At 35.3% G+C, this 22,365-nt stretch overlaps 1 protein-coding gene across 1 annotated transcript in view; it reads right to left on the bottom strand.

The window, feature by feature from the left end:
- Positions 1–22,365, bottom strand: part of LOC306865021 (uncharacterized protein C8orf34 homolog) — a gene marked incomplete at both ends in the record, with an annotated part of 85,873 nt that overhangs the window by 15,025 nt on the left and 48,483 nt on the right. The window contains 3 exons of the mRNA XM_079409349.1: positions 7,463–7,536; positions 8,829–8,911; positions 14,832–14,967. Coding sequence (XP_079265475.1) covers positions 7,463–7,536; positions 8,829–8,911; positions 14,832–14,967 — 293 coding nt within the window. The remainder of the gene's footprint in view (positions 1–7,462; positions 7,537–8,828; positions 8,912–14,831; positions 14,968–22,365) is intronic.

The raw sequence follows: 22,365 nt of genomic DNA, 5'->3' as shown, positions 1-22,365 counted from the left end.
AGTGTTTGAATTGAGGGGGAGCTGCAGGGTCCCAGACCCCCATAAGAGCTCAGGGACCTCATTCAGAAGAAGCAATTGCGGCCACCCCTGATGTTTCACTCAAGAAAACAATAATATAATGCTATTCTCTTCTATTTGTCCAAATTTACTAAAGTGAATCAAATTGGACTGCATAATGTGGAGCTCTGAAAAGCATTTTACAGACAACTGACACAGGATCCTCATTTTCACCTGTCAATAAAAGTAAAAATAAAAGTAACTTATTAAGTAAGAGCAGATATACATTATAGACCAAAAACAGATTCCAAGAGAATGAGCATCTCCATACTTACATAATTAATGAAACATCATCCTTTTCCTGCTAAAAGCTAAAGTAGATGTTTAAATAAAGTACTTCAAATACTGATAGCAAGGATTGCAAAAAGTGCATTTGTGAGCAATTAATAACCAACCAACATGCTTTTTGTTGTTTAAAAATAAATATCTCGCTATAGTAAATGTCACGAATTCAGCCTCTGTGGCTCCCTCCGCTCACCACCAGAGGGCTCTGTCACCTGAGTACTAACCTTCATTGACTCCAATTCCCACACACCCCGTACCTGGGGCTGATTACACTCACAGGTGTTTCCCATTGACTCTGGCCTATTTAAACTGTTCCCTCAGTTTCCTCATTGCGAAATCTTGTCTTGCCATGCAAACATTTCCGAGCAGTTCTTTCGTGTATGACCTGGACTGTTTATTGGACTCTGATTCTCTGCCGCCTGCCTATTCTGATTCAACCTGCCTTGTTATTCGATTATTCTGTGTGTTTGCCGCCAGCCCTGATCTTCAGCCTGAACTCTGATTCATCAGGCAGAACTTTGATTCTGCCTTGCCTACATTGTGTTTGAAGCTCGTGATTGAACTCTGCCTGTTTGATTTGCATTCTGTTTTAATAAAGCTGCACATGGATCCTAATGTCACTGACTCCTCGTTACAGTAATAGATAAGACAGGGGCCAAAAACAAAAGTGTGCATGACATACTTCTGAAATGCTTTGTGAAAATCAGATTTGTGAAATTTGAGAAGTTTGCTTCATTTGTCCAGTGATTTCATGGTCCAGGATGTCTAATACAAAAAATAATAAAGTGTATACTTTAGTTTGGGGATTCTCATTATTAACTAACAACAACATTTGTCTCTAAAAACACCTAATTTGCTGCTTATTATTAGTTAGTAAAGTAGTTAAGTTTAGGTATAGGGTAGGACTAGGAGAACTAAAATTCAGTAATGCAGAATAAGCCATTAATATGAGCTTTATAAGTACTAATAAACAGCCAATTTTCTAGTATGTATGCTAAAAAGCAACTAGTTAATACTGAGAACTGGTCCTTAAAATAAAGAGTTGCATATATTGGACTTAACGAGGCCTGTAGTTGGCTTTGTCAGTTTTGCTTATTTTGCATTATTTGTGCAGTTGGGTCCAAAAGTCTGATGACCTCTAGTGAAAATACTTCTGTTTAGTTTTTTAAGTGAAACCATGAAAATGAACATGAATTTTGGAACTTATGTTTTCTCTTCCTTTTGCTTTAATGTGTTCTCACTTGAGCTGCCATCCTTGTTTCAGTTTTTTAAAGGCTAAAATGTGTTTATTTTCAGGTTTAAATTAAGACTTTGAGTCCCAGATTTTCAATGTGGATTCAGACTTTAGGACCCCACTGTGTATTAGAGGTGTAATCAGACATGGAGGTAAATTCAAACTGCAGTAGAGAACTGAAACAACAAATCTTGAAATGTGGAATGGAGGATTTTTCTTCCTGCGATAATGCATAATGAAATAGACATCATCTGCGTCATTTTTCCATGTTATAAATGAGCAGGCCTAATCAGAAAGATCAGGAAGGCCAATGCACAGCCGTGACCAAACTTTACCGTTTTAGCTCACGCAGTCAAAGCAAGCTCTCCTCAAGGCTGTTTTTTTAATATCACCCCAGTACTAAGACAATCAAGACCGGAAACCACATGAGAGAGACCCATTAACGTGCGATGGTTTATATTACGAAGAAGGCCAATATTAATAGAAAAGGTTGAAGCTGAAATATTTCTGATCTGCCAAGGTGGGAGGCTGTCACAACAAAAGTGAAGCCCATAGGAAAAAAAAACAAAATACACATCCACATTTTCCAACCCTACAAAAACAAATCTTTCACTAATACAGACATGGACATAATTAGCATATGCAGAAAAAAATAAAACACTTCCTTCTCAGTCAGTTTAACAATGAAACATCCAGGCCAGGCTCAAGAGGTTCAGTTATTATTTAATTTATTATTTAATTACAGAATTTCAGAATTATAGCCTAAATTGACCGGCAAAGGGTAGAATTAATATTTTTCTGACTTCCTACTTTCTGCAGGGCAACTACTTAATAGTGAAAAATCAATTTGTCACATTAATTAATTAACACACACACACACACACGCACGCACACACACACACACACACAAAGGCAAAAAAACTAAAAACATAACCAACTATGTAATAATTTAATGTTTTTTTTAAATATTTTTATTTGGAGACATTATTTTGCAATTGTAATTATTTGAATGGCATAGCATAACCTTTTTTTTTTTTTAACCAACTCAAAAATGAAATTAAAATAAAATAAAATGTAATATACATTATATACAATTATAAAAAATATATAATTGTAATTATTTATATAAATAATATAAAATATTTTTCTATTTAAATTAATTGGTCCACTTAATTTATGAATTTTGGTTATTTTGTTTAACAGCAAATAAGTATTCAGTTTTATGGTATATTTAATGCTTCTTATAAGAATAAGTATATTAAAATAAAATGATATAATGTAATTTAATAATATACAATAAAATACACAAGTTAAAAAAAGTTCATAATATAAATAAAGGTCATAATATAAACAGATTATAAAAATCAGTTTAAAAACAGTAAAAAAAAAAAAAAAGACTGCAGAATGCATGTAAAAAAATACAGATTGCTCATAGGCCAACGAGAAAACTGAAGTGTCCCAAGATGCTCTATGCAACCTGGAGCCCATAAGCAGCTCTGTCCATCTTGATCATCATTTATGAGGCTAAAAACAAAAGCTGCAGCCAGGAGGAGATCAGCACAGATACAGCACCCATGACTATTGTTGTCCCAAGAAGTGACTCAGCTCATAAAACTATTACGTTTGTTTTCTGTGCCATTCTGGGCGGCAAGACGAGAGAACCCCTGAGGACCAGTTAAAGTAATAAGCTATTAGGAAGACAAATCACATGTGCCTTTCTAATAGAGCCCAAAATAAGCAATTAACCAGAAAACAACCACATTAAGCTTTAAAAAGCAGCAGTCGGTGATCTGATCCTTTCACACACGCCACTCCATGTGGGAAACAATAGCCGTCTCGCTCTTAGCTCACTGGCACGGTTTAATCTATAGACGATGGGGCCTCCTTTCACACTTTCTCTGTCTCTCTCTTTTCAGAAAGAGAGACAGGTCTTAAAAATGCAAGCCAAAGTAAAGAGCATGTTTCTGTGTGAATGAGAAAGCAGACGTAAGTGTGTGTGAGGCCCTATATGGTGTCCGGACGGCATTGTTTACTCTGTGGTACGGTTTCTCAGGGTAGTCACAGCTCCTTGGGTGTCCCCGCTGGGCGATGAAGAAGAAGCCTCACACGTTTGATGTTGCCACTCTGTCTGGAGCTCTCAGCCCATAAGCTCCACACACGACTCCTAAAAGATTCCTAAAGAGATTTTTCCAACACTTTTTCTCTGTAATTATAGCTGCACTCTCTGTTCTGCTGCTGATAGAAAAATAACCACTTCATGATGGGTTATAGGGAGTTTGGGGTTGCTGTAGTGACAGAAACCTGTATACAGTTAAATTCCCATGAGATTTTGAGAGTCAGACTCCAATGTTGTTCACATAGGTCTGAGCAGTTTTTAATCTATGGCTGTGTCCCTAGGTGACAAGAACACAGCCATCAGTCCAGTTCTAGAGTAAAGGGTTTTACCCTTTACCCTTTACCCTAGGACCCATTTCTCAACAATTTGGTTTCCAAACACTTCACACAGTGAGCACAACAGCGGTCTATGTGGGCTAAACTGCATAGCTACCATGTTTTAGTGAAATTAATGTAAATGAACATGCATTTTTATAATTTGATTTCTCACCCTTTTGCTTGAATGGGTTTTCACTTGAGCTGGCATCCTTGTTTCGTTTAAAAAAATTCTAAAATGTTTTCTGATTTAAATTAGACTATGAATTCCAGATTTTCAATGTGTATTCAGACTTTTGGACCTCACTTCTATAGGTATAATCAGATATGGAGTTAAATTCACACTGTAGAATCTGAATTTTCTTCCTGCAATAATATATGATGAAATAGACATCATCTTTTTCAAGAACAACTGCATTTTTCTATGTTATAAATGAACCGGCCTAATAGGAAAGATCAGGAAGGCCAATGCACAGCAGTCACCAAACTTTACTGTTTTACCATCTATACAAATGGGGACAACTTAGGAAAATTATTGTACAGTAATGTAAACATGGGTCATGTAACATACACTGCAGTGAATTCTAAACAGTTGAGAATTGTCTTTTTTGTTTTGTAAAGAAATTTTACAGAAGGAATAGTGTTCAAAACAAAGTTTTTTTGTTGGTTAGAATGAGTAGATTTGAGGAATGTATGAATTGGTAGTTTTAGTGCATTTTGGAGGTGAAATTTATTTCTATGAGAACTGTGTGAATAGTTTTGAAAAAGTGACGTAAGTATTGAAAAATGTCTCCCAGTGATTGTAAAAACTGTAAATACCTGGGTTGTGCACCTGTCAGAACTGAACTGGAGAATACCTTTTAATTTCCAAATTGAAATCTCCTATTTGAATTTGACAGTTTTTCTCAGTTGCTTTGGTGCATTTCTCAGAACAGAAATGAAATTTTCAAAACTACTTGTTCAACCTCTACATCATCTAGTCTCTTGTGCACATCATAAAAGCAATTTCTCATTCTTTTGAACAAGTTGTGATTGCTTTGGTACTTGCAAATGACAATTGGTAATTAGTTCATGCAATTGATTAAGTACATTTGTCTGCTGTTTCCTACATTATCAATTGCTTATGTCATGTCCCACATGGAAAGAACCTATATGAGGATATATGCGCATATATGAAACCTATATGCAGTATATATGCACATATATGATAACATATATGCTGCATATATGTGTATATATGCCACATATAGGCAAAATTGAGGTGCATATATGTGCATATAAAGGCCATATAGGTCTCCTGTATTGCTTCTTTATATCCACATATAAGCCCTATATGTACATGTAAATGTAAATTTCAACATTTTGGGCTTTTATTTATGTTGTCTAGCAGCTATGGATTTTAATAATTTTACTAATATATAGGTAAACATATAGGTGCATATATGCACACATATATATACATGCATATATGTACCTATATTATAGGAAAACGGCCAATTTTATATATGTCACATATATTAAAAACATATATCAAAACCTATATTAAAACATATATGTTTATATTGGTTATTTCCGTGTGGGGTTGCTCAAAATGTATTATATAGATCTCTGTGCTATTGTCTTACCCCTCAAAACATCTAGTCATTAGTTCATCGTATAAGTCATTAGATGCAAAATGGTTGATCTAGTTGTCATAAACTGTCAAGCATATTTTCTACACATCTCTATTAGGCTTTTTGTAAATTTGCCATGAATTGTGCAAGTGAATCTTGACTCTAACTAATGAAGAGAATATAGATCAACCAATTCTCTGAAATAGCTCAAAGGTGCATTTCATGACCCTTCAATTGGAAAGCATATATAGACAGAGGACAACACAAGAGTTAAAAATTCTGTCGATGGATGAACATCCAGAAAATGATCAGGGACAACAGCCGAGAGGAAGAAGAGGAGTAAGGATGCATGGAAGTGTACAGAAGCAAAACAGAGGAAGAGGAAGAAGAGGCCAAGGACAGAGGTGCATATCAGATGAAATAATGGAGATCGACCATATCCTCAATAATTCAAACATTTTTAAACAGTCTCTTTCAATCAATATCCCACATACACCAATGTGTACATTTGTACTTTTGAAAGGAAATATGGCATACATAAGAAGTGCAGTCTTCTGCATTTCAGTACAGTAACTGTCATCCAAACTGTTGCCATAGTTTACATCAGGTAATACTACTGTAACAGAGTGCACTGTTACACTTCACACTACTTTACATGTAATGCATTCGTACAAAAAATAAATATACTTTTGTTCTATGTACTATTGACTCTTCTCAACAAATATCAGATTTTTTTTATTTTTATAAAACCTTAATTTCCATGGTTGACTGTCATGGTGAAAAAACAACTAAACATTTTGACCAATGTGACAAAAATTTGGCCTTGGCCAAATTACTGACACAATAACTAGGTTTTGAAGCATGAATGAAATGTATTGGTAACTACATTTTGCAGACATGCAATAAAGTTCTGAAGTTCCAGCAAACAGTTGTGACATTTGCACTCACAGTTTAGAGAATGTTAAGACTGTTTCGAAAAATGTGCCAAAGCAATTGAGAAAAACTGTAACTCAGGCTGCAAACAGGATGCAGAATTATAATGTAATACAAATTTGAATGTAAGAATACTTTTCTGGAAGAACTTAACTAATTTTAATTAGAAAGTTTTTGGCAAAAAAAGCCCTAGAGTTCAGTTAGAACAATAGTATGAAAGGTAGAACGACAGACAGACAAAAAGATGGATGGATGAATAGACAGACAAAATGACAGACTGACAGATGATTCTGTAGAGATGGATGGATGGAAAGAACGACATACAGACAGATGGATAAATGAACAGACAGATAGACAGACTTGACCCTTGCGTTCTGTTCAGCTGTCTTTGAACACGAGAACGTGTTCTGTGTGAACGGCTCCAGACTCCTGTTATTGTGTTCCATGTTGGAAGTCTGGTCTGGTCTCTGGTGGCTGTTGCTGACAGATTTGATGGAATGGGGGATTTCTACAACACAGGTGTCCTCATTGACCTCTCTCTCGAATATAAACGAACACTTTTCCATCAACAACACGATACTCTGCAAGAAGGACACAAGTGTTGCGTGCTTTCTCACCAGGTACACAGCCAAGACTGTGTTCATCCAAACCCTGCACCTTTTTAATAGCTCTTTAATCAAACTCAATGTACCTTTTTCTCATGATAAGCTCTTATTCATGGTTTGGCTAGGTGAGCGTCCCCTCTAGCTTGACAAGCATGGAGACAAATAGTCAAGTCACGCTGGGGCCGGTTCTGTAAGTGGTTTTAACTGTCCTTCTGACAGCGTTCACAATGGAGATAATGCTGTAGATATTAATGACTTGGGGAAAGTGATATAATGAACAGTTTTGCTGGGTGAGGATCACCTACCGGCCCTGTCACCTGAGAGGCCATCTGCAGATCTTCTGCTGCTGTCAGGGTTTCTGTCACCGCGGGTAATGGACCTGATCCAGAAGCAAAAAAACACAATAAAGCCTTTACCACACACACACACACTCACAATACGCTCCCACACTCGACACCAAAGGGCCCCTCAAGAGACAATGGATAGATTAAATTTCCTCAGTAAGCGTGAGTGAATCCCGAGCTAAAAAACTAATTTTTAACAGGCTGCCCCATTCAGCAGACTCCAAAACCTGATACATAAATCTGCTCTTTCTGGATATGATATGTGATTTAAGGAGACAAGAGCAGGGTGGGTTGTCTATGGACCTACTTGGGAGGTACTCTCGATGTGTGTCGAGAGGGGCCCACTAAAGTCCTTTACTGAGTTGAATTTTAAAAAGTAAATATAAATAAATAAATGAATAATATCAAAATGAATGAATGGAAAAATATGTATTTTTTTTAAATGCAAAAAAATAAATAAATAATAATTTAAATAATTAAAAAATTATATATGTAATATAACATTTATTTATTTATTTGTTTGTTTGTTTGAATGAAAAAAGTCTGGCCTCTTGCACTTAATAAATCAATTATACGTAAGGTTACACACGGTTATACATAAGGTTTCTTAATGTTTTTGGAGGAAGTCTCTTATGCTCAGGCTGCATTTAACCAAAAATACAGTAATAGTGAAATATTATTACAAATTATTTGTTTCCCCTGTGTGATTTCTTCCTTATGTTGAAAACAGGTGTGTTAGTGCTGCCTTTTTTTTTTATGTGGAATCCACCATCATACATTACCATCCACAAATTTGGGGTGAAAAAAAAAAAAAATGGAAATTAATAATTTATTCAGTAAGGCTGTAATAATTTGATCAAAAGTAACAAAGTATTAAGTTACAGAAGATTTGTTTTTGTTTTTTTCAAATAAAGGGTATTTATTTAACTTAATATTTGAAACTTAATTTTCTCAATATTTAGATTTTTTTGCATCCTCCGATTCCAGATTTTCAAATAGTTGTATCTCGTCCTATCCTAGCAAACCATACATCAATGGAAAGCTTATTTAATATGTATAAATCTCAATTTAAAATATTTCCCTTTATGACTGGTTTTGTGGTCCAGGGTCACATATTTGTTTTTGTTTTGAACTGTTTTTGGCTGTAAACGGTGCTTGATTCAGCTTTCAGGTGATGTATATATCTCAATTTCGGAAAATTTACCCTTATGACTGGTTTTGTGGTCCAGGGTCACATATTAGGATTGGGCTTTTGTTTGACTTTATATCCCATGAATAAATGCTGTCCCATGCCCCATTAATCTCAGTGATGACTGTAGGTACTTACAAGGCATTTCTGGCACAGCTTGCTCTGGGACATGGGGTGCTGGTTCCTCTTCAGGCCTTGCAGTTAGACTGTCCCCTTGAAGCCTTAAAAAAACAAAAACAAAAATTGAGCATTTCAGGTTTTAATTTCAAATAAGTGTCTTGCATTTCTCCCCACAGTTATGATAGCTGTGGAAGATAACAGTGAAAATACTATCATGTTCTCTTTTCAGAGAAAACTCTCTGCTGAGGCTATGAAAGGACTCTGTGTATGGATGAGAACAAGTAGAGACAGTGAGTCTCTATTCATAAAAGGTGATGAGACCGTGCCAAAGCAGTCTATTTGTCATATCAGGGGAGAATGAGGATATGGGCAGGCTGGAATGTAGACAGAGCATAACATAGGGGAACACTTAAGACCTGACAGCAATCTACTAATCGCCAAACTGCGCAGCTGTCTCAAACACCCATCATTTATGATGTCCTATCCCAGAGGATGCTGGGATTAGGAGCTTGTCTAAATAGAGCTTGTTCTAAAAGGAACAGTTCATCCAAAAATATGCTCATCATTTACTCATCTTCAGAACTTGATGCTGCTCTTTATTTCGGGGGGGGGGGGGGGGGGGGGGGGGGTCTCCAGTCTGTTCTTTACACCGTCTTATGTTTTTAATGGTCTTCTTTGTCATTTTTGGAGCTTGATAGCATAAACATAATATCTAACATCTCCTTTTGTCATCTAGGAATGAAACAAAGGCAACAAAGTTCTCATTTTCGAGTGAACTATCCCTTTATGGATATCTCACTGTATATAGTACCATGATCCTTAAAGGAATAGTTCACTCAAAATTAAAAGTTTAAGAAAATATACTAATCTTAACCAGAACATATTTGAAAAAAGTTTTACAAAGCATTACAGTACACCACTTGCTCACCAATGGATCTTCTGTAGTGAATGGGTGCCGTCAGAATAAGTTGATAAAAGTATCACAATAACCCACAAGTAACCAGTCCATAATTTAGACATTTTAAATTTAGACACTCCAGTGAAAAAGTAATTTTGTCTGAATCAGGAGAGAAATATGAACAAATCGAGCACCGTTTACAGCCAAAAACAGTCCAAAACAAAAACAAATATGTGACCCTGGACCACAAAATTTGTATAAGATTTAAACATATTAAATAAGCTTTCCATATTTGGCTGAGATACAACTATTTGAAAATATGGAATCTGATGGTGCAAAAAAATCTAAATATTGAGAAAATCGCCTTTAAAGTTGTGCAAATTAAGTCCTTAGCAATGCATATTACTAATCAAAAATTAAGTTTTGATATATTTACGGTAGGAAATTTACACAATATCTTCATGATCTTTACTTAATATCCTATGATTTTGCCTAAAATAAAAATCTATAATTTTGACCCATACAATATATTGTTGGCTATTGCTAAAAATATACCTGTGCGACTTAATTATGACTGATTTTGTGGTCCAGGTGGACCACAGGTGGACATATTGTGGATTTTGATGTGATAGGGCAACAGGATGTTGACTTTTTCACTGGAGGAATCGTTTTAATGGATTATTGACTAGACATGACTGCCTTAAAATGCCTTAATTATGTATTCGTTTTTTAGAAACAGCTTTTTGCTTCACAAGACATTTACTGATGGACTGGAGTGGTGTGGGTTTATTTGAGGATTATTGTTATGTTTTCATCAGCTGTTTGGATTCTTACGGCACCCATTCACTCCAATGGTGAGCAAGTGATGTAATGCTAAATTTCTCCAAATCTGTTCCAATGAAGAAACAACTAATCTACATCTTGGAGTAAATGTTCAGCAAATCTTAATATTTGAGTGAACTATTCCTTTAAGGCAGAGAAAATCAGTATGCTTAAAAAAATCTTTTGTGTGGCCAGGATCATACCAGGTGATTTAAGTAGGCGCATCCAATTAAAACCTTCCAGTCTCACAAATTTCCTAGAGTGGAAAATGTAGACCTACAGCAGTGTAATTGTCATACCTTATTCTTCAACAATGCCATATTCTCAAACTGTTATTTTGGAGCGGTTTCACTTCAGAACTGTAAATCACCAAATGCTGTACTTAGCAAATGATAGGCTTGATTCATTTCACATTTCTCGGCATTGCCATTGCGTGCCCTTTTCCCGTAAGCAATCAGGGCAGCTAATAAGCATGATCATCACAAAAGAAAACAACTCCTTCTCTTTTCACGGCTTTACCTGCCTTGCTGTTTCACTGCAGCTTCTGCGACTTTATTTTTATCTCTGTCTATCCATATATCAAATACACCTACAACTTTCTCCCTCATTCTCTCTCATATGCACAGAAGCCACTGAGAAAAACCAGATCTGGCCTAGCCCACCATCTGAAGCAGTTCCTGTTCATACAGCATCATTTTTGGAATGAATAATTAAAATAATGATGGTGCATGACTCATACAGCTGTGCTTGATCGGGTCAGTCCCCCCATAATAGCAGAGAGGGGTCGGATCTCGGATGCTTTTGGCAGCTGTGGCTCAGGTTTACTTTAAAAGGCTCTTCTGTGCTTTATAAACAATTATAACATATTGCCTTTTATAGTCCCCACTCATGTCCTGTAATGGATCAGATGCACTTTTTCATTCATGTACCCCATACGTAATATAAAAGTGTCATATCTGTTGCCAATTTAATGAGCAGATGAAATCGGAGAGCGATTGTACTACTTCCAGATGAGCTGTTTCCAAAGCATGTGTGGCTGTAGTCTACCACCTCATCCATCACATGAAGAGGACAGACACTGGCAGATAAGGAATAAATCCCATGACCTTTTCCTACACTGGTGTATTATGGGTCAGTAGATCCTTGCAGAAGATTTAGTAATACTGAAACACATAAGTTTACATTTCATAATCAGCTTAAGCGTCATTGTGACTGATGCTTGCAGGAATCTCGTGAGAAAACTTTTGAGAATATATCAATAAAATGTGAATAATTTGACCAAATAATTTGTTGCATTGACTATTTAGTTGTATTTATTTCATTGCATTTTATTTGCTACACATTGCATTAATAAAACTTTAAAAAGTGCTGTTTTAAATTAGACATTAAATGAAAACAAGGTTGTGGGAGATACATTTATAGTTCATTCCAAATGTACTAGGCTTAATTTTCACATGATTTTATCGTATTTTGTCATCTGGAATTTTGAAATTACCTTTGAAATGAATACTTTTATTCAGCAAGAACATATTTTCCCAAAAGTGACAGACATTTATAATGCTACAACATATTTCTATTATAAAACAAATACTTATTTCTATTCATCAAAGAATTCTGAAAAATTGTGTTGCAGTTTCCATGAAAATTTTAATCAACAGTTTTCAACATTAATAATAATAATAGTACTGTCAATTACTGATTAATGACATCCAAAATAAAAGTTTGTGTTTACATAATATATGTGTGTGTACCGTGTATATTAAGAAATATTTACATATGAAAAATCAGCTTTGAACTAACAGATATAAAATTTCAACAAATGAAAACAGAAAATTGTATTTTAATTTTTAAATGTTTTTACTGTATAAAAATAAATACTATATTTAAACAAATGCTGCCTTGGTGAACATAAAGAGACTTTTTAATGTATTTCTTAGAATTTTCTTACTTTAGAATAAAATTGGGGTTCAGATTATTGCCCATATAGACACCACCAATAAATCAGTGAATCCACTGAATGAACTTGACGGGTTTAAGTATAATATTATACGTTTTAATGGTGTCTAACACCCGGACTTTCCAGACTGCTGTTAAGCAATGTGTTCTTCACTCATTGACCACTTGAGATAACAAATGTCCAGATAAAAGGATTCCTAAATCTGAGCCTAAGAAAATGTGAAGAATGCTGCCTGGGTCTTCCAAGTAGCCACATGCCCAGGCAAAGAAACAGAGAAGAAAACAGAGAGAGAGAGCGAGAGATGGGCATCAGTTTCCTCACATTATATAGCTGCTGCTGTTTGGCAAGCCTACTGTATATGAAGAGCTTCCAGATGTACAAACAGACACGATCAGTTAGAGAATCACTTGGACTGATTCATTCGATCCACGAATGAATTATTCAGATGAACTCTTCAGGTTTTCAGATTTAAAAGAATATTGTGCTCATGAAACGAACATCACTAATAAAAAAATTAATAAATAAAGATCAATGCAAGAAACCCACACTCTGATCCAAATATGTAACCGGGGTGGGCCATATCCACAATCCCGCGCTTTAAACCTGTGATATAAACAAATGAACTTCCACATCAATGTGACAAACAGTGCACAAACAAACAGTGATTGTGTGATAAAAGTGCAAAGATGTGTTTAGCATCTCGTAGACTGTGAAGAATGCCTAAAGTATCTCTGGTGAATCAGATATGGGGCAGAAATTAAAAGCCAAAAAGAAAGAGCCAAACAAAACAAATGTGGGAGGATGTAGGAGCGTGGCAGCCATTGAACCCAGCAGATTGTTTCTTATCAGAGGCTGGCATCGGACATGAGCGCTGAGTCACCCTATCACAGGCAACAGTGTGAAATGTGATCATACTGCCCAGCCACAAACTACACAACAGGAAATAAAAACAGAAGATAATGACAATGAAGATTATCTCTTTGTGGGTCTTATGAATACAATCAGATTTCTAGAATGCTTTTAAGATATGTATGCTTTCTCTCATCCATAGATGGGTGTTTCTTCAACTTTTGACACTTTTATGTCCTGGGGTATTTTTATTTTTTTTTATCTAAAATGAACCATTTTAAGGGTTTTCCTTTATTTCTGCTACTTTTAAAATACCTTCTTTATAAACAACTGTAAATAATATGAATATAAGATAATTATTACATGTTTAAAATATGATTATCTAAACAAAGAGAAATAAACACTTATTTATATACAGTAACATTCAAAAGTTTGAGGACAGTGGGATTTATTTTATTTTATTTTATATCAGCAAGGATGCATTAAATCATGTGTCACTGAAGCATGGAATAATGGCTGCAGAAAATTCAACTTTGCCATCATAGGAATAAATAAAACTGTACATATATTAAAACATTGCTTCTAAATTGTAATAATAATAATAAAAAATAAACTAAAAAAACATACCGACCCCAAACTTTTAAAGGTTGCGTGCATAAACAAAGTTCAATTAAGTTTCTTTAAAAGTTATGAATAAGACACAATGTGTAAACAAAAATATGCTAAATATGTTATTTAAATAGAATATATTATCAAATAGAATATATTATAAAATATATTATATTTTATATTTTTATATAATATTATATATGTTTTATTTATTATTTCTATTTCCAATCAAGTTGTCAAATTATGCAAAAAGTGAGAAAATATTTAACTGTGTATTTAGAATGCATAAAATTGTAGCTGTAAAATTTGTGAAATAACCAGACAAAGGAGTCAACATTTTATAAAAAATAAAAAATAAAAAAAACAAGAATGTCCATTCCACAGCACGGTGGAAATGTTCATGACTCAGAAAATAATAAATCACAGAATTCTTCTGTCACAGTTGTGTCAGTGTTCATGGACAAATTAATTGAAATAGTGAGAGCATGAAAAGTGTGCTTTAAGAGAGTTAAGTTCATTTTATAACAATTCAAAGGGCCAAAAGTGCCCATAGTTTAAGAAAGTTTAAGCAGAAACACCCAGATGCGTAGTCTTAAGATAACTGCACACATCATAGTCACCTCAGTAAGATGAACGTTGTGCATTACCTCAGTATGTACTCATTCACCTTTAGCTCTCAGAACTTTGACTCCAGACTGCTGAAATGCTGCGTGTGGCCCTCATATCCGGCTGAAAGGGGTTCGGTTGTGGCCTCTCAGCAAACAGAGGTCAGGATATGTGACTCGTGACTTGACTAAGATATATGACTGCATTCTAGTGCCGAGTCGAGGATGACATTCTTCACATTGTGTTCACCGCTTGACTTGAGCTGTTGGTAAATATTTACCTTGCACACCTTGAGCAGATGTTGAGAGTGACTTTGGCCTGGGGCTCTGAACAGTAGGAGCTGCGGCCCTGGCTGAACTTACTGCCGGACGGCAACAGGCCAGTGACCCCCTCCATTCGCAGGTCATCCAGATCCTCTGAGAGAGAGAGACACATAGACAGAGAAAGAAAGACAGATCAATATCTGCTGATGATTTTAACCCTCAGGTTATGATCAGGCTGAATTTACTGTCTTTGTTTGGAGTCACAGAGATCCTTATGCGTAAAAAAATAGTAATACAATTAAACATTTTATATTTACTTTTATATTGTTTATATTATTTTTATATTTCATCATCATCATCATTTAAATAACAACACTGAAATAAAATTATTTATTGATTTAATTTGTCTTTATAATAACAATAACAATAACAAAAACAACAATTATTGCTGTTATTATTATCATGATTATAGTTTGTATCATTGTTATTAAAATAAAAATAAATGTTTAAAAATAAAAATATTTAATTATTTAAATTTTCTTTATAAAACAACAACAACAACAATAATAATAATAATAATAATAATTATTATTATTATTATTATTATTATTACAAACCATTAAATAAATCAGAACATTTTAACTTAATTAGAAAATTCCAGAATTTATTCATGTCTTATACATTAAGTTCTCTGGAATTTTTCTTTCTCTTTTTTATGACATAAGTCTTGAAGAATCAACCTTATATTTCAATGTGAAGCTTTTTTCTTCTTTTTTTTAATATTAGGAGGTTACACTGACTAAAAACAGAGCTATGAATTTAGAAGCTTTTAACCATGTTCATCTTTCTATTCTATTATATTCTGAAATGAAATGATGAAATTAAATAATGAAATTAAATATATATATATATATATATATATATATATATATATATATATAAATATAAAACAAAACAACAACAAAAATAAAATAAATAATAAACTATTAAAAAATGAAATAAAGTAAAATAAAATACATCAACTTCCACACAGGGTGACAAGCACATACAACACTATCTACTCAACAAATCTTGAATCTTTGTGATTTAAGCAGTTTATACTATGAACTTTAGGGTTTCCAGCAATACTCTCTGATTACTAGTAACAGACTGAAAGACGTAAAGTAGAGGAGAGAAAATACATGAAGACAGATAAACAAAGCTAACAGCACTGAGAGAACTCTATACTCTGGGAGGTCACTGGTGACTCTCTCACAACATATGCTCACAGCATGCTCGCCTGCGACCAGATAACAGGTGCAGGGGGCTGGATCTGAGAGATGTGCGTCTCTTTACACTACAGCTGTTCCTCTACTACACGCAACAGGGCCGCTGGGTGAAAGCTGGGTCGTTTCTCAGCTCACGTATATGAATAAGCAGAGCTGACTGGGTTTTTAAGCTGTTGAGACCTGTTGCACTTTGCTGCTTCTACTTAAAGCTTTAATATCATTCATATTATTAATCTGTGTATAACATAAACCGGTTTATGTAAAGGATAATATGTAGTCAGGTATATTCCCTAATCAAGACCCTGGTGTATGGCAGATACCTACCAAATATGTAATAAATGAACATGACTGATTTAAGTTAAAATGATTATATTTTGTCAGGAACAAAGTGCTGTGTGAGAGATGTAAAACTAAAATGGGAAATAAATAAATAAACACATACATTCTACATACATACAAATGAGCACCAAATCAGTATTTTATAATGATTTCTAAAGGATTATGTGACGCTGAAGTCTGGAGTACTGGCTGCTGAAAATTCAGCTTTGCTATCACAGGAATAAATTACATTTCAAAATATATTCAAATAGAGAAGAGTTCCTCTAAATGTAAATTTTCTAAAAATTATTTTTTTTTTTTTTACATTTATATAAAATATATTTGAAACTGAATAACAAAACCATCTAAGCAGCCTCAGCAGGCAGAATTGTAATATTGCAAACCAATTTAATGGTTTGTAGCAATTTGGTGTATTTATTATATAATTCAATAGATGTAAGGTCAGGTGTGCATGTAATAGCTTTGGCATGCCTCATCAAATCTGATTTCAAAGTCAGAACAATCTGTTTCATAATGCCACTATGACAAAGCATGGGAGTTTCGTTCTCATGTCACAAATATCATGATCCAGCAAGAACTCAGAGCAGCGGGGTAACGTGAGTCTCGTTCCTTGAGGTCAGTACCTCCCACCCGTGCCTGTGGCTGTAGGTGTTATATACCAACTGTACCACTTATGCTGAGCCCGCACAGCCAGCTGACAGCGTGTGGAAGGACACACCGAAAAAAAGCACCTTGTAAGACAAGTAAGTGTAGCTAATGGCAGGGATTAGACGTGGCCTATTCATCCACGAAACTCTTACTCGACTCACTTTACATCTCTCAATTGCCTCGTCTTTTTGTTCGAGCTGCTGATGTGGGAAAGGGCCCAGTGGGAAATAACTTATCAGTCACAATTTAAAGCCCCCCAAACGCACCTTTTTGTGTGTGAACGCTCTGCGGTGTCAACACGAGATTTCTCCCATGAGTCTTTGTACAAGCACAAAAAGCTTGTGTTTGTGTAAAAAGGAGGTCCGCTTGGCACAGGAATGCGGACACTGCCTTGTTCGTGAAATACCAGCGAGTGTGGTGATATTACATGCCTCATTCATCATCGCAGGTCTGATCCAGCTGAGAGAGAGCCAGAGGCCACTTCATACACACACGCAGCATTGTACAGGAGAACACAGCTGTCCATCGTGGGAAAGTCTCTCTTTTCGGACTGGGCTGCAGGGTGTGTGGTTCAACGCTGAGGGGGCACTTGTGGCAATATGGCAGTGTTTTTGTTAATGCTGATGTGAGTTGGCATGTAGCATTTGAAAGAAGTACAGAGATCGATGTAAAAAGAGCGCAGCTACACTCTAAAAAAATATGTTTAGGTCTATATTTAAGATTTATGTATTTGAAGTGCATACAAATTCAATTGTATAAAAAATTGCAATTGCATAAAATTTTTTGGGGGTTGGTATGGTGTCTTTAAGGTTTGAAAGGTCCTTATGCTCACCAAGGCTGCATTGATGTGATCAAAAATACAGTATTTACTGTTATAACAGTAATTATGTGAAATATAAGGCCTAAATAAAGATTTATGATATATAATATGTTATATAATATGATATATATATGTGATATATAAAATGTTAATTCATTTGAATTACACAGTTTTAACATGAATAAATTTATAAATCTGTTTTAAAATGTGATGCATATTTGTCAACCATATAGTACATATGAAACAGATAAAAAAGAAAAAGATAATGGTATGATTTTTGCACTCAAAAAGTTTATTAACTATTTGCATAATTTATCTGACTTAAAACAATCATTTTCAAAATGCTTTTTTTTCTTCAAATTGCTTAGAATCAACATAAATCTGTTCGTTGTGAAAACAGTTAAGTTTATACCGTTAAAAAGTATAAACGTGTTTATAATATCTAGCTATGGAACAAGCAATATTCAGTTAGATAAAATGTATGAGATTTAATAAAATTTTATTTGTTGATGACAAACATATAAACCTGGTCATTGTGTATTTAAAACATACTCATAAGAGAAATAAGAGTCTTAAATGGCATACTTCTCAAGACAGATTCAGGGAAACCCATGGCTATGGTTCTCTTAGAACTAAGTGCTGCATTTGATTTAGTTGATCACAACATTCTTCTGTCATGCCTGGAGTCTTGTGTAGGACTTTGTGATCCTGTCTTACAGTGGTTTCATTCTTATTTGTCAAATAGGTGTTTTACTGTTCGATTGGGGCATTACTCATCTACTATCATTCCTCTCGGATGTGGTGTTCTGCAAGGATCAATCCTTGGGCCTGTGTTGTTTTCCCTGTATTTGCATTGTGTTTATTTATTCATTGTAAAGCACTTTAGTCAACCTCGGTTGCGTTTAAATGTGCTTTATGAATAAGCATTGATTGATTGATTGATTGATTGATTGATAAACCATATTCAGTTTATTAGTGCTATTACATAAATCTTACCCATTTCATTTATGTACTGTATGACTCCAATCAATGCATTCACATCACTCTCCCAGGTTCCAAGACCTATATATGCTAAAAATTTTGAAAGATTGGTCTGCAGTCTTTTTTAATATTATTTGAGTTAAAGCAGGAAATAAAATCAATGATGTATTTACTTCCTACTTTAACTCAAATAAAATTTTTTTAGAGTGCAGACCAATCTCTGTAAATTTATGTATGACTAACAAATATACATCACAATAAGTTTAACTGTTTGTTTATGTTAAAATGGCATAATCCAAATGAATTGGAATTTTATTAGCAATTCAAATACATAGATCTTAAATTTATGCCCTTTTTTGAGTGTATAGCAGTCACTCTTTCCAGCTCAAAACTCTATCAAAGAATAGGAAAGACAATGAAAATCATTGGCTCATATTATCAATGCAAGTTCCCTGAGTATTTTCTAAAAGGGGGTCAGTGTGCAAGAAAAACCCACTGTGCTCTGAAACTGTGAACTGAAACTGTGCTCATAAAAACCCACCCTCATTAATTGGCCTTCCATTGGAAGTTTTTCTGTAAGTGTTTTCCCACAGAGATTTGGCTAATTTCTTCTTTTATGTGGGCTTAAAGCTGCTTGTTTCACAAATGCACCAATGCCCAAGCCAGAAGTGGACTTTCAGACTTGGAATAGTCCTTCATCGGCCTGACAGGGATCTGAACTTATGCCATGGTAAAGCAAGAGACTGCAGAGTGGGCTTTTCTTGTATTCCATTTGGAAAGAACTGACGCAGAGGGAAACAAAGGTGTCTGCAGACTCTTTAAACGGTACACTGCCATTACTTAATAAATCTGCCAGGACTGCCGATCCAGCAAAGCTGCAAAATAAAGCATGACATGAAGACTCAAATTTCATTGTGATTTGTTTGAGTCTTATCAGAGAATTTAGAGCCTGCCGACAACGTAAGACAAAGAGGGTGGTGAGGCTTTGAAAATAATCTTGTTAACGATGCACTCAATTTAGTCTGATGTATTTTAAATCCTTTAATCAGACGGACAGTGTGAAAAAAGTGGACATTATTCTTTGCTTACTTAATGCCTTCTACAAAAAAACCTAAGTTGGCTCCATAGGGGGCATTGTAAACATCATAGGGAAGCTCTCAAAGGGCTTATCCACAAAATAATTGAATTATGATGCCTCTTAAGATAACTACTTTTGCACAAATACTGAATCGTAGAATCATATATATCCTTCATAGAGTATCCCAATAACCAATGAAATAGATGAGAAAACAAATTACCCCAATCCACCCCGGAATGCAATCCGTTTGAGAAATTACATTTAACAGCAATTAAAATATTAAATGACTTTCAAAAAATGTATGTGAGGACAAAGGTAATCTACATGTAACAATAGAGGAAATGAGCACAAATTGTCCTTTGAAAATCATATTTCCCATGTTACAAAAACAGCATTCTTCCATCTCAGGAACATTGCTAAGCTTAGAAGCATGCTACCTGTTTCTGATGCAGAAAAGCTAGTTCATGCATTCATGACCTCTAGACTGGACTATTGTAATGCACTGCTAGGTGGTTGTCCTGCATCTTCAATAAACAAGCTACAGATCCAAAATGCAGCGGCTAGAGTTCTTACCAGATCAAGAAAATATGATCATATTACTCCAATTTTACAGTCTCTGCACTGGCTACCTATTAAGTTCTGTATCATTTACAAATTATTATTACTTGCCTATAAGGCCCTAAATGGTTTAGCACCTGCGTACCTAACTTGTCTTCTACCACGCTATAATCCAACCCGCTCTCTAAGGTCGCAAAACTCTAGACTTTTGGTAGTACCTAGGATAGCAAAGTCCACTAAAGGAGGTAGAGCCTTTTCACATTTGGCTCCCAAACTCTGGAATAGCCTTCCTGATAACATTCGGGGTTCAGATACACTCTCTCTGTTTAAATCTAGATTAAAGACACATCTCTTTAGCCAAGCATTCACATAATGCATCTTTTAATCTTGTACTGCAGTATATCTGATCAGACGTACATTATTATTATTCTTTAGCTTGGGTTGAAAAATTTATTTTTGCTTAGATGGAACAGCAGCTACGCTAATCATGTCTCTGCTTGTCTCTCCGTTTCTAGGAATTACAGAACTTCAGTCTGGATCCAACCATTACATGATCTGAGATGACCAGCGCCGGGAGATGACGTATGTGTCCCTGATCGTAGGCAGAGGCCAGACACCTGGATGAACGCCAGAGACAGATCCCCTTTGAGGACCCCGCCACTTAGACAGCCATCGGAAAAGACCACTGGAACCAGCTGAGCCCATTCAATCTGACTTGCTGCAGTTTGGAACTGAACTGCTGGTTTGTTTGGCCAGAGAAGAATTGGCCCCCCGACTGAGCCTGGTTTCTCCCAAGGTTTTTTTTTTTCTCCACTCTGTCACCGATGGAGTTTTGGTTCCTTGCCGCTGTCGCCTCTGGCTTGCTTAGTTGGGGACGCTTCATTTCCAGCGACATCGTCGACCTGATTGCAAGACACTATTTAAACTTATTGACACATTTTTTTCCTTTTTTGATATTGTGCAGTGCTTTGACACAATTTGCATTGTAAAAAGCGCTATATAAATAAAGGTGACTTGACTTGACAAATACAAATATCCAATATTGACTGATACGATAAATGAAAAAAATAAATCTAATAATCTCTGACAACCGATATGTTACCAATATATTAATTATAGTGTAATACTGAAAGTATTATGTAAAAAAAATCTGTATCCTTCCAATTACATCACAAAAAAAAAAAACATAAAATCATAAAACAGGTAAAAGACTGTCTACATAACACCAAATGTGGTTTCATGTATATAAACAGATCTTAACACCCAGGCTCAAAGGCAGATGCAGTAAGCAGCTCACTAGGTTTTAGAACAGACCTGAATGCTCAATGCAAAAAGGGCAACATCAGTCGTCAGCCAAAACAATAACCGTTTACGTCTGTATGTAATCTGGGGCCCTACAGCATAAACATGCTGTCTATTGAGAGTCACACTACAAAAGAGTTTTCTTTAATCTCTTAGAATACCTCATCTACCTCAGACGCAGCGTGCAAATGCTACCTTTATATCACACAAAACATTTTGATAACATTGAAAAGCAAAATACCAGTGGCTGCACACATCCAGACAAAACAAGAGCACAGCGTCTATGTGAGTGTGCGTTTGCAGCAGTCATGCGTTACTGTAGTGTCACTGCATACCTTCAGTGTGGAATAAATCAACTGCCTAGGATGCTGAGCCCCTGGAGAGAGGTGGAAAGTGTTATCCAAACAAAGACAGGAGTGATGACAAGGAATTTCTGTCTGTAATTGTTCGCACCAACCAAAGCAATGGGCCAGAATGTGTGTGTGTGTGTGTGTGCTTGTTCTAGACAAAGTTTCCATGTAGTTTAATGCATCAAAGACAGTCTACACAAATGATTG

The sequence above is a fragment of the Barbus barbus genome, assembly GCF_936440315.1.
Source record: "Barbus barbus genome assembly, chromosome: 46".
Classification (NCBI taxonomy): domain Eukaryota; kingdom Metazoa; phylum Chordata; class Actinopteri; order Cypriniformes; family Cyprinidae; genus Barbus; species Barbus barbus.
This window is presented reverse-complemented; position numbering and strand designations above follow the sequence as displayed.